General features: G+C 40.4%; 1 protein-coding gene across 6 annotated transcripts in view; it reads right to left on the bottom strand.

Moving 5' to 3' along the window:
- tns2a (tensin 2a) overlaps nt 1-6,524 on the bottom strand; it is a 117,509-nt gene extending 110,985 nt beyond the window's left edge. For all 6 annotated transcript variants that reach the window (XM_087306606.1, XM_087306609.1, XM_087306603.1 and 3 more), the window contains exon 1: nt 6,349-6,524. Coding sequence is in view for 4 of the 6 variants with exons in the window: in XM_087306603.1 (XP_087162729.1) it covers nt 6,349-6,462 (114 nt within the window). In the remaining 2 variants the exon portion in view is untranslated. The remainder of the gene's footprint in view (nt 1-6,348) is intronic.
- Nucleotides 6,525-18,839: the final 12,315 nt, after the last annotated feature.

The following is an 18,839-nucleotide window of genomic DNA, read 5'->3' as shown; positions in this document are numbered from 1 at the left end:
AAAGTTAGGTAAAAACACAATCAAATTCTCTTGACAAATCAGCCGTTCTTTTAAAATTAATGACAGTATAGTTGGATTCATTTTAATTATCTTACAACTGTTTTTGAAATACAAATCCTCTAAAACAGGGGTGTCCAAACTCGGTTCTAGAGGGCTGGTGTCCTGCCTAGTTTAACTCCAACTTGCTTCAACTCACCTGCCAGGAAGTTTCTAGTATATGAAGTAGAGCTTGATTAGCTGCCTCAGGTGTGTTTGATTTGGGTTGGAGCTAAACTCTCCAGGACACCAGCCCTTCAGGACTGAGTTTGTACACTCCTGCTCTAAAGGATTGTTAGTCTGCATTATTTAGGGCAACTGGAGCCAGGAATACTTCCCAAATGACATTATAACTTGAAAGGCATCTACGCTTATGTAAGTATGTTTTTTTCTTTTCCCGAGGTCTCCATAATCCTAGACCAGTGGTGATCATGGAGGAGTGGAGAGCATTAAACTGATTTCTGAAAAACGTCAGTGACAGATGAGTTTCCGTATTGATCCTGTGGGCCAGCCTGAAAACTTGCCGGTGACCTACTCTCACCTGCAGCTTCTCCACAATGGACCTCTAGTGTTCTCCAGCCTCCAGTGCCTAGACTGCAGCTTTGAACAAGAAGTTTGGCCAGAGGAAAATGGTTTCTCTAAAGGTTTTTTTTCCTTCACTTTCGTCATTTGGTTAAGTTTTGTTGCTCGCCACTGCCGCCACTGGCTTGCTTGGTTTGGGACTTGTGGAGCTGCTCATTGATGAATTTGCTCCTCAGTGTTTAGACTTTCAACAGTGAAAATTAAACCACAAATGAACTAAACTGAAATTCAACTTCTGAAAACTGGACCGACACAATTTCAGTTAACTAGAGCGCAGGCCTGTGCAGAGACTCTCCAAAGGGCATGTACAGGACAAATTTTTGAAGAGCGGGGGGAAGGGGGGGTGTTGTTGTTGTTGTCGTCGTCGCGCGCGCACTGAAGAGCGGTGTTGTTGCGCGCGTTCTGATGTTCTGATCAGCTGTGTTTTCACTCGTGTGCTGTAAAGCGTGGGGGGGGGGGAGCGCGCGTACTCAAGAGCGGTGTTGTCGCGTGCCTACTGAACGGCGGTATGTGTCACGGGGGCACTTTTGATCATTTTGGAAGGGCACTTTCTATCCAAGACTAAAAAGGGCATGTGCACTGCACAGGTTAACCCCTATGTGTGCACGTGCCTGCTAGAGCGTCTGTGTTAAGCTGCTTTCACACAATCTACATTGTAAAAGCGGCATAGAAATAAAGAAGAACAGAATTGAATTAAAACAACCAAGTTTTTTTTTGAGTGCATTCTTTATTCAAATCCAGATCACAAACTTTTAGGCATGTTTGTGTTGATATTTTAATATTCATGTGCATGCTGCGATCAGTGGAAAAGAAAATGAAAATATGTTTATGCCCTGAATGAGTTTTACACAAGCAGCATGCATGTGTGTGTGTGTTCCGTGTTTGTGTGTGTGTGTGTGTGTCGTGCTGTGGGAGAAACAGAACCTATTTATACATTGACCAGGCGTTTTCCTGTGTGGTGTTTATAGTGGATGCCTGTGGATTATGGCTGCAGTAAAGTAGCACTTGGTAAAGTTTCTGTCATTCCATGGATATTCTAGGAATATACCATAAGTCCCAAAGAGCAAAGATAAACAAAGATCATAGTTTGAGAACAGCTGTGTTTTTTAGATTGCAGAAAACAAAGCAAACTCAGATTTGATAGCTCATGACAGTTTTCTAGTTATTACTAAAGGCAAAAATCAACATCACTAAAAATTTGTTGGCCACACTAATACATTTATGTTTAAAAACACCCCCCCCCCCCTTTGCCCTGTTGTCCAAACTGAGATTTATTCATTCATACATTCATTCATTTTCTTTTTGGCCTAATCCCTTTATTAATCCAGGGTTGCCACAGCGGAATAACCGCCAACTTATCCAGCATATGTTTTATGCAGCGAATGCCTTTCCAGCCACAACCTATCACTGGAAAACATCCATGCACACTCATTTACACACATACACTACGGACAATTTAGCCTACCCAATTAACCTATAGCACGTCTTTGGACTTGTGGGGGAAACCGGAGCACTCGGAAGAAACCCTCGCGAACACGAGGAGAACATACAAACTACACACAGAAATGCCAACTAATGCACATTCATGCACACACATACACTATGTGTAACCAGCGACCTTCTTGTTGTAAGGCAAACATGCGCCCCACAGCTCCACTGTATCACCCCAAACTAAGATGGACTTTTTATAGACAAATTAAGCTTTTTTTTCCTTTTGCTTTGTGCCGCAGTCATGGGACCTAGTCAAAAATGTAGACAAAAAGCATTTTTAACAAAAACACATTTTTCAAAAATATCCTAATTAAACCAAGAACAACAAAAAAATCTAACAAAATATAACCTCAGCATTAGAGAAAAACATTGAGCAACTTTTGGAAAATGCGTAAAAAGATTTAAATTATAAATAAAATAAGTGACTATGTACTGCTGAATATACTAACTAAGTTTGCCATCTGGAGAAACAAAAACAACAAACATTGATCGCACACTTACCAAATCTGTAGAGACAGGACAATCAACACCAACTGGAACTGCGTCTTTTTTTAAAAGAAGACGAGTGGAAAAAACTTTCAGATTCGAAAAGCTGAGGTAAAAAATTTAGAAATTAAATTGTGTCGCGTGGTAGCAGTCCACTGTAATCCAACTGCTGGGCCCACACGCAAGCTGCGCCTACATCATGAGCAAATGGATACAAAACCTTTGTTGTGGCACATTTAAAAACGCAACACTGTAGAACCATGTCTCTGAATTACGGTTGGCAACGTGGCATCTCTCTGAACACTGTAACAGGAAAAAGAGTCGTCAAAGCTATATCATGCATGTTAATGAAGTTGCATCTCATTCACAATAGAGCGCGCTGATTGGTTTGAACCAAGTCTTTCTCATGAATTAATGAACAGATGTGCTGAAAACTCAATGACATTTCTTTGTACTGGCCAGTACTGACATCCAGTCTCCACTCCAGAATATACACAAAGATCTCATCTCCGTGATGTGGCTTCAAAATTTCCTTTCAAATTGGAAGAACGAATTTGCTCGAAACAACGCAAAAACAACCAATTTTCACTCTTCAGTGAAGTATATGTATTCTAATAATGTTTTAGCAAAATTAACTATATATATGTCTGTCAACATCTCAGAAAATGTGTTTTGGTGTTTTGTGACCCTTTAATAACAGGACAAAACAAAACAAGACAGGGAATTTTTTTTTTAACAACTTAAAATAAAAATAGAAAATGTACAATTCCTAGACATCCCAAAGATCATATGCACCATCCCAAGGTCCATGTCAAAAACAGTGAACATCCCGGAGTACAGCTGTCCCTTAGAGACAAAGAATGACACAATGCAAAACAGCCTGGAGACTTACAAGACAGAGACAGGAGTGAAGGCTTGCTGTTTGTCACGCTAAGACAATAGCAGCTCAGTGAGGGTAAGATTCTGACAAGCTAAAGCCTCTATTTGTTAAACAAAAACAGTAAATAGCCAAGGGCAACTCATAATTCAATCTGCAATGATTGCATGGGTGCAGAGTGAAGTTAAAGATCTGAGGGGTCGTAAGTTCAGATCCTGCAAAAGTTGATCTAGGAAGCATTATCTTGTTCCACTGGGAACTAAAAAACAACAGTTATATGTCAGATTGGGTAACTATAGCATCATAAATGGGTTATATGCTTGCATGAGACAGTGTTTCATTATAATCCCATCAGCAGACCAAAAATGTTTCTACGTGACATGATCATATACTGATTTAGGAGTATTACCATTAAACTCTGCAGCCACAGAAAAAGAAAAGAAACTGGGCTTGTATTAAAATCAAAAATGTCTGTAAAAACAAATATTATGGTTATAGTTGTAGGAGGAAGCATTCAAAAGAAACCTCAACCTTATGCAAGTTTGCTATTAAAACATCAACAGGGCAGTGGATGGACTCTTTTGCAATCCCATAGTGACAAGACTAAAATTTGTATGTGTTTGGGCACAGATTATGGATCTGCGGTGAAATATGAAAGTGGCATGGCTGTATAAATGTGTAGAGAAATATAATGATTCCCAGGCCTGCTTTACAGGATCAGCTGCAACTCTGTGACATCATGCAGAGGGCTTGAAGTTCCCACGCTGCACTGCACGTGAACCAGCCTCAGGGACCAGACCATTATAGACTTTCACTCTCAGGCATGTAAACACACAATCAAGCCCTCCTCAAGTTTTCCAGTCCTTCTTTGTCAGTGTCAACAATCAGAGAGACATTGTTATTTCAGAATCGAAATGCTCATCCTTACACAATTTGACTGACCTGGAATGGTTAATCTAGCATTTTCACAAATCCAGAACATTGGTATCTTAAATGTCACCTAAATCATCTAAGAGTTTTCACATTGTGCAGGAAAAAAACAAAACATGAAGTGGTGGGATTCCAAAGACTTACAGTTTGTATATTGGAGTATTAATATTTAAGAAACCACCAAAAACTTTTACAAGCACCAGAGTACCAAAGAAACCATCTTAATACCCCAGGAACCACTAGAAACCCTAACTTTTACCCAGAACACCCAACCAAGAACCTTAACCTAACCACCCAAACCACATCGGTGTACCAAAATAACCATTAAAATATCCTAGCAGCAACCACTAGAAACTCCAACCTTTACCCAAAACACAACCATGAACCTTAACGTAACCACCCAAAACACCACCAGTGTACCAAAGTAACCATCGATATATCTTAGCAGCAACCACTAGAAACCCAAACCTTTACCCAGAACACACAACCAAGAACCTTAACCTAACCACCCAAACCATCGCCAGTGTACCAAATAACCATCAAAATATCTTAGCAACAACCACTAGAAACCCCAACCTTTACCCAGAACACACAACCAAGAACCTTAACCTAACCACCCAAACCATCGCCAGTGTACCAAATAACCATCAAAATATCTTAGCAACAACCACTAGAAACCCCAACCTTTACCCAGAACACACAACCAAGAACCTTAACCTAATCACCACTGGTGTACCAAAGTAACCATCAAAATATCTAAGCAGCAACCACTAGAAACCCCAACTTTTATCTAGAACACACAACCAAGGACCTTAACTTAACCACCCAAACCATTACTTGGGTACCAAATTAACCATAAAATATCTGAGCAGCAACCACTGGAAACCCCAACCTTAACCTAGAACACACAACCAAGAACCTAAACCTATCCACCCAAACCATCACCAGTGTACCAAAGTAACCATCAAATTATCTTAGCAGCAACCACTAGAAAGCCCAAACTTTACCCAGAACACACAACCAAGAACCTTAACCTAACCACCCAAACCATCTCCAGTGTACCAAAATAACCATCAAAATATCTGAGCAGCAACCACTAGAAAACCCAAACTTTTATGTAGAACACACAACCAAGAACCTTAACCTAATTATCACTGGTGTACCAAAGTAACCATCAAAATATCTTAGCAGCAACCACTAGAAATCCCAACCTTTACTTAGAACACACAACCAAGAACCTTAACTTAACCACCCAAATAAAATATCTTAGCAGCAACCACTAGAAGCCCCAACCTTTACCCAGAACACAAGGGAAACAAACCCTTAACACTTACCTAATCTAACCAACCAAAACAATCACCTGAGTATCAAACTAAACATCAAAATACAGCACCAAAAACAACAAAAACAACAGCCACAACAACAAACAAAAAAAATTGTTTGCTCAACAATCGCATAATCAGTCTTCAGAGAATTGGCATCATTCAAAATACATTATCAACCACACAAAACACTGAAACACTCCCTAAAAATACTCTATAAAGCAGCAGAATACCTGAGCAACACCCCATAGTACCCCTTACATCTATCCAGAGCAGCTTATCAAGCAACACTCTGGCAAATACCCAAGTTCTGCATAAGTAAGCATACCTCATATTTTCTTCAAAATGTTTATCCTATTTTAGTGAACATATGAAAATCAAGGAAAGCAAAACAAAGGTGTAGTACTGCATAATATACTTTGACAAGTTGCAAATTCATCCTTATCTGATGCTGTCTTCGCTGGAAGGGAGTAACATGTCTTGCTACAAGAAGTTGCAAAACTTTTGACTGACATTCAGACAAACACAGTTCCTTCATCACAAGCAGACACTTGATCATCCGACACTGCAGCATACAAATAAACATGAACTCATCACCTGTAAACAAATACGGGAAGCACTCACCTTGGTCAGCCTCATGTTTCCCCTGGATTTTGCTCTCTCCCTCCTTAAAGACCCTCTCAAGGGTACTGGATCTGGTTCGTCCCCACAGCTATCCCCACTCAAGGCGCAACCCATATAGAGGCCTGGACCCTGCTGGTCCGTCTCTTCTCTCTCCCTCTCTCTGGATGAGGTTTCCCGAGCACACAAGAGGCAGCTGTTTTTGTTCGCTCACTCGAAGCCCTTCCCCTTTTCCTGGCTTTAATTCAAACACACACACATGTTCGCCAGTTCACACTCATCTGTCTCTCGTGAGCACACGTATGTAAACAAAGGTGAGAATATGCCTATTAAATCAAAAGTCTATTAGCACTCTTAGCCTGCGTACGGTCAGCCAAACGTACACAACTCACAAGCCAACATCAAGAGGATATCAGCCCCCACCCCCTACTTTTCCCAGAAACACACACACCATTGTGCTCAAGTGATCTGTCTTTCAGAACATAAACAAACGAATGTTGACTTTTCTTCCTTAATTGCTCATTTTTAGTATTAGAGGCACATCCAACGATACCTCAAATCATGCAATTTATTGGGGAGTGTTGTGTTTGATCTTTCCCATATAAAAGATTAATGTTTATCTTGTAGGAAAAAATCAAGACGTATATTTAAGAAAGGACCTTAACTATTTCTAGTGACTTGGATATTACAGTGACTTTGAACATGTTAGTGATCAAAATGTACAATCTAGTTACAACCCAGAATACCCTAGCAACCACATAGCAACTTTTTAGAAACTAGCCAAAACGCTATAGTAAATTACCTAGCAATGCAATTGTAGTAATCACACACTTTCAATCAGTAGGAAACCCTTGTAATCCAGAATGCCCAAGGAATGTTCTTTTAACGCTTAAGTAACTATTCCATTAAGTAACCTAGGATGCCAATTGGTATGGGGTCACACAAGAAATCATTAATTATTTCAATTTTATTTATTATTCGAGTCTGAACGATCTTATATTTTGAAAAGTGACCATATTCTCTCACTTACATCTCGGTCACTTAAGCGTCAAAATGAACCTACAAGCAGCAAAATGAGTAAGAAACAAAAGTTTTTGGAAAGATTATTTGTGAAGTTGAAAAGACCCAGTGAGGAAAGGACCCGCGAACTGCCAAGGAATGGATCTGCAATCCATTTGTCAACAAACCAGGTGAATCCAGCATGTCTGTGCAAAAAGAAGATCATCTGCTGGATATCGCAAATGACGGTGGCCTTTTAGGGGCCGTTCACATATCACGTCTTTTAGAATTCACGCAAGTTCGTTATTTCCAATGGAGATGCGCGACTTGCATGTTAGTGGCAAGACATGCTCATGCCATTCAGACGCACATGAGTCAGGTAACTTTTCAGAATTATCTTAGAGAAACAGAGAATACCCAAACACTGCAGTGCTTTGCATTTTTCTCTATAAATAAAACTTGTATCAGAGTGACAGCAATGATTTTGCCTCTGAGAAATGGTTGGTGATCGCCTGGCAACCTACGAAACCCTGCCCCCACCAACCCTGGTCTGCTGTGTAATTGTTGAAACATTGAGCGGTCCGCGGTGATGAAATGGATGGGACCAACACCATAAAGCGCTATCTACATAGTATTATATTAAATAACCTTATATTTGCTTATAGATTGTGCGTCCACTGTGGGCCACTTACTATGCGTTCACACCACAGGCAACGAAAGTATCAAAGTTTGCTCTGGCCGCCCGGTTGACGATGATGTCTGCTTTTACAGCACTGCCGACGAGATCGTCAAAATTCGCTATCTTGTTTTTAAAGGGGCTGTCGCATATCAGCAAATCACTTACATTCCTGCATAAAAACATGCTTTCTAGTTTGAAAATGTTGCACACCTTTTATCAAATTCATTTGACTGTAGAAGATCAAGTTGTTGCATGTGTTGTGGCTTTGTTCCACCTATCCAATACGTCCATATGTGTGAAATATTCTGAAGCAGCAATACTGTTTCGTACTGTCGTATAGATTGGAACAACTGTGGTTGGTACCAAAGTTCACAGGACTGTGTTGTCTGCGATCTAATGGACTTCTACATTCCGATTGGTTGCCGCTGAACCGCGTCATAGCTCATTACCATAGAGTTGACTTGATTTCAACTCTCCTCTGCTCACACCAGCGAAAATGTGGCGCCCCACTTCTCGCTGCTTGTTGCCGCTGGCTTCCATTGAAAATTAATGACTTCCAGCTATATTGACGCTTTAGCCACCAGAGGTGTGAGTTCACATTTAGAACAGCAAGGTAATCACTTCACAAAGTTCTACCAACTACCCAGACAGCACAAGTAATCAGCAAATAATGCGCTAGCAACCACAAAGAAGAGTGAAACAATCATTTTGCAATGTCCCAAGCCATCATTCATTCACAGTGTACACTAGCAATTACTTAGCATAGGCCTAGTAAACACTCAAAAACACAGCGGAAGAATTTGACTTGTGATCCAACACTCTCTTCCACCCTCAATTCCATGGCTGAGGGGATTCCCTTGGGCAAGGCACGGAACCCCTTTTGCAATGTCCCATCATCCACCCAAGCCATCACTCATTCATAGTGTACACTTGCAATTACTTAGCATAGGCCTAGTAAACACTCAAAAACACAGGGGCAGAATTTGACTTGTGATCCAACACTCTCTTCCACCCACAATTCCATGGCTGGGGGGATTCCCTTGGGCAAGGCATGGAACCCCGACCAACCCACTTGCTCTGGGTTAGTGTTCATCTTCTAAATGCTGAAAGTAAATGTAAACTCTGTTAATCACCTGACCATAGCAACCACCAGAATACCCAAGCTTTGCAAAGCCCTAGCAACCAACTAGAACTCCAAAACAATGACTTAGCTATGCATGAGCAACCACCCGGGACATCTAATCAGTCAGAATAAGAAACACTGCAATAAGCAATCTCTCTGATTAACTAAGTAATTGCGCATCTGAGCATTAAAAAAAAACACTTAAAAACTTTTTATACTGAAATAATTTTCTCTGTCACATTGCACCACTTGATCTAACAAGAACAAGATCTTTTGTTAGAATCTGGACTGAAGAATGGCTTTGGAATGAAGTGAAGCGACAGTTTGTCTCCAGTGTCCACAACGCAGAACATGCAACTCTTACAGATCTTCCGACCTCAAAGGGGTTTCTCATGCTAAGATCACACTAAATATCTCTCGACTTCACTCATCCATTTCACTAATTTTTCCTCGCATATTTTCCCAGTATTCTTGTGGAGCAGGCCAACTGAAACCACGACTGTTCACCAGGAAATGAAATGGCGTATCAGACCACAACAACCATTGCTGGGAATAGAGGGAAGCCGCAGCACTGCAGGGCTTTGGGCTGAGCTGGTATGTAAGTTGGCAGTGTTGATGTGTAGCTGCTGGGCTTAGGCTGTGTAACTGAGAACCTGTGTGAACAGAATCAGCCCTTCAGAGCCGATTTACCCTGATGAGGCCTCCCAAAGCCAAACTCTCAAACTCTGCTTCTCTAAGACCATTTGAAACGGCATGTTTTCAGTTTTCTTGTGGAACTTTTTCTTTTCTCAAAGGAGAATAAGAGATGGAGTTGGAGTTAGGGGGGGGTGGGGGTGACAGGATGGCCTGTGGGACTATTAAATCGTACCCCTTTTAAGGCAAATTCCACTCGTGCCTCCTCAGCCCCTCTTGTTTTCCTCCCTCCTCTTTTCCTGTTCTCTCTCTCTCTCTCTCTCTCTCTCTCCCTAAAGGCACACACAGGCCAACTCTCTATTGAATGCTAATGTCGCAGTAACAACTTTTTCAGGTACACTGAAATGATTTCTCTTTGTGTAAACACTTTTCTGCCTGTATTGCACAATGTTGTATCTTGGAGTTCACAGGTCTCCAGGAGACCTATCTGGAAAAATCATCAGTTGAAAATTCTGAAAACACATTAACAGATTAGTCAAGTACCACTAGATGTGAGTACATGTAATCTATTAATGTGTTTGTAATGCAGCTAATAGCTTGCTTTGGAAAGAAAATAAACAGTTAATGCTAATGCTGAATTAGCTCCAAATGAAATCCAAATGCAAATGACTTAAAGTGGGGGTGATCCTAAAAATACAACTTAAAAAATAAAATCTTTAAATCTTTTTGCCTCATGTTGCAACTTGCTCTACACCTTTCTTTTATAAGTCGGTGTACGGTTTTAAACTGGACCTTTCTACAAGGACATCAACGAGGTCCAACAAACAATTAGGGAAAAGCCTATTTTAACATTCATTCATTCTTCTATTCTTTCAGTCTATCATTCTATCATTTTATTTTTGGCTTAGCCCCTTTACTAATCTGGGGTCGCCACAGTGGAATGAACCGCCAACTTAGGTTTTACGCAGCGGATGCCCTTCCAGCTGCAACCCATCACTGGGAAACACACTTATTCACACACATAGACTGCGGACAATATAACTTACCCAATTCACCTACATCACATGTCTTTGGACTTGCTGGGGAAACTGAAGCACCCATGCAAACGCGGGGAGAACATGCAAACTCCACACAGAAACGCCAACTGACCCAGCCGGGGCTCAAACTAGTGACATACTTGCTGTGAGGTGATTGTGCCACCGTGCTGCCCCCCTATTTTAACAATCTGAACTTTGTTTATTAAAAAATAATGTTTGGAGTAATGTTTAACGTGAAGTTAAATAGTGAATGGTCATCTCATGCAAACAGGTAGTACCACTTAAAACAACAAAACTGGAATCCATTGCTGATTGTAACCAGTATGTAAATGCTCTAATTCCCACTTTTAACCCCTGGTAAAAGAACGTTAAACTCTTAACACCTCTTTATATCCTACTTTGGACTATAATGTTAGGGCTAAATGCTTAGCAACTGACATTGTGAAGAAATGATGCCAAGGTATCCATAATCGTGGACCAGGCTGTATCCTGAGCAGATGCCAAGTCGGTCATGGAGGAGTGGGGAACATTAGACAGACAAGTCTTGGCATTGATGCCATGGGCCAGCCTGAACACCAGCTGGGTCACCTGCAGCTTCTCCATGATGGTCGTCAGCGTTCTCCTGCCTCCAGAGTCTAGACTGCAGCTTTGCACTGTAAGTCTGGGCAGAGGAGAAATGGTCGTGCCCAACTGAGCCTGGTTTCTCTCAAGTTTTTTTCCTTCTGTTTCTTCAATTGGGAGCAAAAGCTTTGCTTTTCGCCACTGTTGCCACTGGCTTGCTTGGTTTGGGACTTGCAGAGCTGCTCATCAATGAATTTGCTCTTCAGTGTATATTCAGCAGTGAAGTAAAACCACACTGAACTGAACTAAACTAAACGTCAACTATAAAAACTGGACTAACACAGTTTCCTTTTACTAGAAGTTCTATATGTTAAGCTGCTTTGACACAATCTTCATTGTAAAAGTGGTATAGAAATAAACATGTACTGAATTATCATGTGCCTCATATTCACATGCCTTTGACAGTCATAAAACATTGTTAAATCGGGCTGAAAAAGTGAGTTTCTTTACACCTTTGGAGTTTGAAAGGTCTAATCAGGAAAAACTTGATAGCGGTCAGCAATTAATAATATGAAGATGCACAACACTAAAACCTTAATGTAAATAGGTCATGTGCTGCATTTATCCAATCAATGAGCAGCGTTTAAGACTGTGGAGTTTAGAACCACACCATGTGAATACCCAGGGTTCATTGTTAACCCCGGGGTAAATGATGAGCTATGTGAAAGGTGAAGAAAGATGGAAGAAAGAGTAAAGAAGAACCTAGGGTTGACTAACTTTGACTATTTGACTAAGTGTGAAAAACCCTGCTGAGTCTCATTTTAGCAAGATAGGCTAAAACAAAACACTGGCTACACAATCACATTTTCCATAAAACCAATTGCAAAGAAAACTAATGAATGTAATAAAAACAGCACAGTCTGACATTTTTAAGAGTAATATGTCACCTTATGTAAATATAGAACTAAATGATGTATTGACTGCTTCTTATGAAATGTGTTTGTCTGATTCTCAGACTCTGGCCCTGTAGATCTGTTGTCCTTTATGAGATGCCTCTTTCAACACCTGAAGTAATCGCATGAGGAAAAAGCTGTAAAATGCTTTTAACTAAGAACAGCCAGCTGCCAACAGCCGCTGAGTACTTTTTGGCAGGGAACATCCTTCTGGCAAAGGCCTCAGCAGACATAATTCTCGCTATCTGCTAATGGTGTAGGGAGGCATTTTAAGCTGGGAAACAAGACTGACAAGATTCATTTTGAAGAATGGAAAGGATTTACATAGAAGTCCAAAGATGCCTGTCTGGGAAGAAAATCCTGATTGCTGCAAAAGTAAAGGAAAGGAGGAAGGAAGAAATATAAGGAGTCGCATGAGAAAAGTTGAAGAGATGCTTAAAATAGAATGAAAAAACAAAGAGTGCATGGTCCAAAAAAGGAAAAGTAAATAGACAAACAAGGGGAGATGAGAATCTAAGTGAACAGTCCAGACAGTGTTTTTAAAACAGACAGTCTTAGACAAAGATAGTACAGCTAATTGCAGATGAAATCGAATTAAATGGAAATGGCCATTAGAAAGAAGTTAGAAATTTCTAACTACTGACTTCCATAGCATTTGTATGTTTGTGTTTACTATGGAAGTCAATTGTTAAAGGTTTCAACCAATTTTCAACAGAAAAGGGAAGCTCATTAAGGTTTGGAACTACTTTAGGGTGAGTAAATGAGGAGTAAATCTTAATTTTGGGGTGAACTATTCCACTACGCAATTTGTTTGGCTGGTTACAACAGTCACTGTGTCAGGTTATGTAACTTTGTCTACAATAAATCTAGACATGTCATGAGTACAAAATATTCCAGACTACATGATGCTTTTCAATAAATCATGGCATGACATTTATGATATGTAATCAGGAACCCACATAAATTACAAATGTCTCTGTTCCAAGTGTTTCTTAAAGATGGCAGTTTCTTTAATACACAAGTGTCAAACTCAGTTCCTGGAGCTCTGCACATTTTAGTTCCAACTCTAATTAAACACACCCAATCAAACCAATTGAATGCTTCAGACTTGTTTGATATGTACAGATTGGTGTGTTGAAGAAGGGCTGGAACTAAACTATGCAGGGCTGCTGCCCTCTGGAAATTGAGTTTGACATCCACGCTTTAATATATAAACGAAAAACCATTATATAAGTAGATTTGTTCAGTGCCAATGAAAAGTAACTTTTGGAGCCAGCAGTGACTACACAATGCAGCCTGGCACTCACAAATGCTAGCATTGCTACAAGTGAAAATAAAAACAAAATTTTCAGTAGACAGCAAGTTTCCATTAAAGGTTAATATAAAATTTCCCACACAGCATTGAGAAATGTTGACGTGCCACGTCTATTAATCGTCAACATTTATCTTTTTATTCTGCCACGTTATTCCCTTGGACACACAGGCAAGCATACCTTTGCCATATGGTTTACTCTCCATCATTGTTGACCCATGTTATAGTATGCTATGTAAAGACTGATGCCTAACCATAGACATATTAAAAATATGACCCTTTGAAATCTGGATGCACACAATTTCTTACTATAAAAATGTGTGTGCTACTGTTTCACATTTAGAATTTAACCAGTCTAAATGAATGGACCTGGAGAAATCACCCTCCCTAGACACTTTTAGATGCCCAATTACCTATAATCATTTTCAGGCTGTCTATGGCAGTGAATTCCTAGCAATTCCCAAGACCTTCATGGTCATGACTTTTGGGCTCTGTGGCGCACCTGCATCTGGCTGACAGGCTTGTAGGGGAGCACAGGGAGGAATACATCCCAGACCAAGGTAATACATTCAATATGAAAGGAAAAAATTACTATAGGGACATTTTCTGCATGGTTACGCTCCAGCTCTAATGCAATACAACTGAACCTTTTAACGATGGTTTCTCCTAACAGGTAGACATTTTTAATGCTACAGGATGGAGGTAACCTCTGTAACGCCAAGTTGAGACTGCATGATTTTCAAAGTAGTCGTGTCACAGATGTTTTCACACTGCATGACTATCTGGGCTAGCGTTTTGTCGCTGCATTGTTTACACTGCAAGATGGATCGTCGACAGGGGCTTTCACATTGCATGACTTTACAGTAGGAAGAATCGCTGACAACTTTGTCCAAACTAAGGCCCCGTTTACACTAATGCTTTTTAGTCTGAAAACGCATAAGTTTTGCTACGGTTACGCCATCCATCCACACTACGCCGGAGTTCTCGAGCGCCGAAAACGGAGCGTTTCGAAAACGCTGGAGAGGCCGTTTTCATTCTGAAACACTGCTGCTCCGTCTCAGTGTGGATGATGGAAAACGGAGACACCTGAAAACGGAGGCGGGGCTGCTGACATTCGCCTCTCTGATTGGGGCTTTTCCTCAATATTAAGTAGCCTAACACACACAGTTCAGTCCTGCATCCTCTCCGTGTAAGTTCAGACTTCGCAAGTTTGATCAAGGCTGCAGTCTCTTCTTCTCAGTTTGATATGGAAAACAGACTATACCGAGGACACGCGTAAATCTTCAAAGTGAACAGTGTTCTTTATAACTTCATTCACATCACCCTGGCTACGTTGTTTCACTTTCTCAACAATAAAATGTAAACATGATATAAGGAACTGCCTATTTTCATTTTAATATTAACAACTAAACAGACAGCAGAAATGTTGAGGCGCCGTGATGCATATATTAGCGTCATCTTCACTGTGTGGATATTTATAACAAAACAAAGCCCATAACAACTGTCTCCTTTCAATTTCAGTGAAAATACGAAACATACCCTCTCTTTTGCTGAATATCAGTTTTAATAATCGATAATGGCCATTATAAAAGTATAACATACAATAAGTTCATAAATTATAGGAAATAAAGGCAAGCGATCAGTCAATATACAGAATGTAGGCTACGTGCTTACATTAATCATTAACTTATCTTTGCGCTCAGCCAAAACACGTTACCTGAGAACAAGTAATAGATTCCAATGACCAAAGTCAGGGAATATGTCGTTAGATAAAGACAACAAGATGAATGAAATATCCCGTTTAATAAATATAGTGAGATTAGATCCAGCGTGAGATGCTTGATGAGAAGTCTGACTAGCAGAGCTCTCATCTGGGTAGAAATGCTGCAGCGCTTGCCAAAAAGTGTGTGTGTGGTCACGTGATGTGCGTTTTTAGCGTTTTGGTGTGGACGGAGAGCAGTTCAGAAACGCTGGGTAAAACACGAGTGTGGACACAGATCGTTTTGATTCTAAAACGCCGTTTTAAAACTAAAACGCACTAGTGTAAACGGGGCCTAAATCTCACAGCCAAAAACACGTAGTACATCCTTTTTATTAACTACATAACGAGAAAGCAGCCATTAATTGGGTAGAAAATGTACATATTTGCTCACCTGGGTTTGAAGGGAATTTGCAATTTCTCCTCAACTTTCTTTTTAAACTTCTGTATGAAACGTCAAACAGACACAGGTGCTCCTGTCAGACCTCCACTATTTTTTCCTCCATTTCTTGGGTCCAAATAAACCGAAAATGAGCGCTTTTAACTTCTCCCTTAACTTCCCACTGGCCTGCAGGTACACACACACACACACACACACACACACACACACACACACACACACACACACACACACACACACAAGTCTGCACTCTCATTGGCTGTAGGAGATTGCCGATGTTATTTTCAGTCAAAACTCATTTCACACAGCATGATTTGAATCGCCGACAGCTCCAGATATTTAGCACGCCAAATATCTCACAGGCATCGGCGACTTATCTGAGATTCTCTCAAATCGCATCTTTCATAGTTCACACTGTGTGATGGTCACTCACATGCACAGATTTGCCTGTGATTTCAGGCATTTGATGGCGATTTCTGAAAACCTGTCGTCGAGTCAAAATCGTGGTTAAAATCATGCAGTCTGAACTCAGCATAGGAGAGTATGCCTCAGACATGCCTGACAAGACATGCCTGAAATATCCAACTTCAAATATAAATATCCTATCCCTCAGTAAAAAATATCCTATCCAAAAGTATTCCAAGGCCAGAATATTTGATCTCTTTGAGCCAATCCTGCTTCTGAAAGGTGTGTATTTTGTACAGTTTAACTGCAGCCTGCCCCGACACTGGAAATGGATGTTTCTACTAGCCCTAAAGACTTACATTAGCAGGTTCAGTTGTACGTATTTGGGACTGGAGCTTAACCCTGCAAGATAATGACCCTTAATCTCAGCCTAATAACACTTTATAGCAGGGGAGTCAAAAACTATTCCTGGATGTCCACTGTCCAACAGAGCTTAACTTCAACCCTAATTAAACACTTCTGACCCAGCTAATCAAGGTCCGCAGACAGTCTAGAGATTTCCAGGCAAGTGTATTCAAGCTGGCTGGAAGTCACTTAACTTTTAAAGCAGTCATGCGGCCCTCAGCATGTGCTCTTATGGCTGAGATGTGGATCTCAAAACAGGTCCCACCTACAGCGGGTGTGTGAGAGACTCTCAAAAGGACATCTATTGTTTATACAAACCCATGACCTCAACACCCTTGGAGTTTACAAGAAAATTTCCAAGTTTACCGCAACGTATTTCACAGTCTCCTCCTAAACAAGTGGTCAGTTTTCACATGCTGTCCTGCAATCTTCCAGGGCTTGGTTTGGTTCTTTATTTTTAGACCTCTACAGCCTTGAGCACGCTGACTGAGAATGAAACCAATTGTGCCCGAAACAGGGTGGGTGAACGAGATCTCAAAGTCCATAATTTAGTCACTTTTTCATAAACAGGGGAGACTAGGAAATCTTGCCAAGTTCTAAGAAATGTTGCACCACACACCGCTGACAAATAAAGCTTGACACGCCAGGCATTTAACCACACAACAACACACTTCTTTTAGATGCACCCGAAGTAAAGCGTATTTTGTTACCTCACAAATTGTTTGCTTACCTCCTGTAAGCAGTTCCACTGTCAATAATAATAGATTTTAAAGACATACCTGGTCAACAGAAGTGACATTGTGGTTTCGGTAGTTTCACAGGCTATATACTGTTAGCAATTCGGGGCCACAAAAAATGGTTTGCATATGTATGGTGACCAATTTCAAATGATTAACCTGTGAGTGAGTCATAGAACAAGAACAATCAGGCAAAATCCTTTCCGCTCTATTCACTATATCAAAAATAGTGCTTCCAGTAGACTTTAGAGTAGAAGATCTGCACATAAATAAATTCTAGGCTGCAGCAGGAGTGAAGGAACATTGTTTGAATTTGCTTAAATATCAGCAGCTTTTATCAGAGGAAGATACAATCTTGTGGTTTAAGGGAATTTGGCAGAAAACTGCATCTAAAATGGCTGGAAATCAGATCTGAAGGGAAGAAAAAAAGTAGTTGGTAATACTCAGCCACTAAAGCAGAGCACAAAAGATGCGTTGTGCTTCAACTTAAGGGTACAAAAGGAGGATGTGCGGCATTGGGCTATTAATAGTGGCTTACGAGAAAAGAAGCAGAGAGGCAGATGTTGGGATGCTACAACAAACATCCGTTGTGAGAGATGATTTCTGTACTTGATCATAATTTTTTTGGACTAAACTTAAAATGAAATGAGCAGAACCCATTTCAGTTTGGTAATTCTGGGGAAAGAATGGATATTTGATTAATGATAATGATGTTGCTTTCATAAATAAGGCCTAAACTAAGTTTGATTTGAGTTGGTTTCGGTAGTTTGAAACAACTCACCAAAGATATATTTTGGGGAAAGTTTGTTTTGGCTCCTAAATACCATTGAGCCACTATAGGTTCATGATGATTAAACAACATGTTGTTGTGTTCTGGAACTCCTTATTCTTTGAGCTGTGATTTCTTTCCCCCAATTCGTTTCTCATTTCACAGGTGCAGACAAGAGAACAACATCAAAAACAACAGCACTATCCACATAAATACACTGGAAGGTAGAGTAACAAAGCTTACACAGATTAATCCACACTAGTACGATTGCTTGTGTAGAGATTGTAAAGACTTAGTGGACGCGGCAAATAAAACCACCTTGTTGCTCCACATTCGGAGTGGGTGTCAATGGCAACTAGAAAACTATGTAAAGCATCTTTTGGAGAAGGTTGTTGTGTGCTCTTCTCTCTCAGCCGCCCTTGTACACTCTCAGAAATAAAGGTACAAGAGCTGTTGCTGGGGTACCTTTTCAAAAGGGATACATTTGTATCTAAAGAGTCCATATTGGTACCTCAAAGGTATATTTAAAGGGTCACGAAACACCAAAACACATTTTTTGAGCTGATGATAGTCGTATATGTGTCCCACACTGCTAAAAACACTATTAAGACACCTATATTTCACTAAAAAGTGTAAATTGGTTGTTTTTGCGTTATTTCAAGCAAATTCGTACTTCCGGTTTGAAACTAATTTTTGAAGCTGCGTCACGGCCATGACATAAT

The sequence above is a fragment of the Danio rerio genome, chromosome 23 (assembly GCF_052040795.2).
Source record: "Danio rerio strain M-AB ecotype USA chromosome 23, GRCz13ab, whole genome shotgun sequence".
NCBI classification, from domain to species: Eukaryota; Metazoa; Chordata; class Actinopteri; order Cypriniformes; family Danionidae; genus Danio; species Danio rerio.
This window is presented reverse-complemented; position numbering and strand designations above follow the sequence as displayed.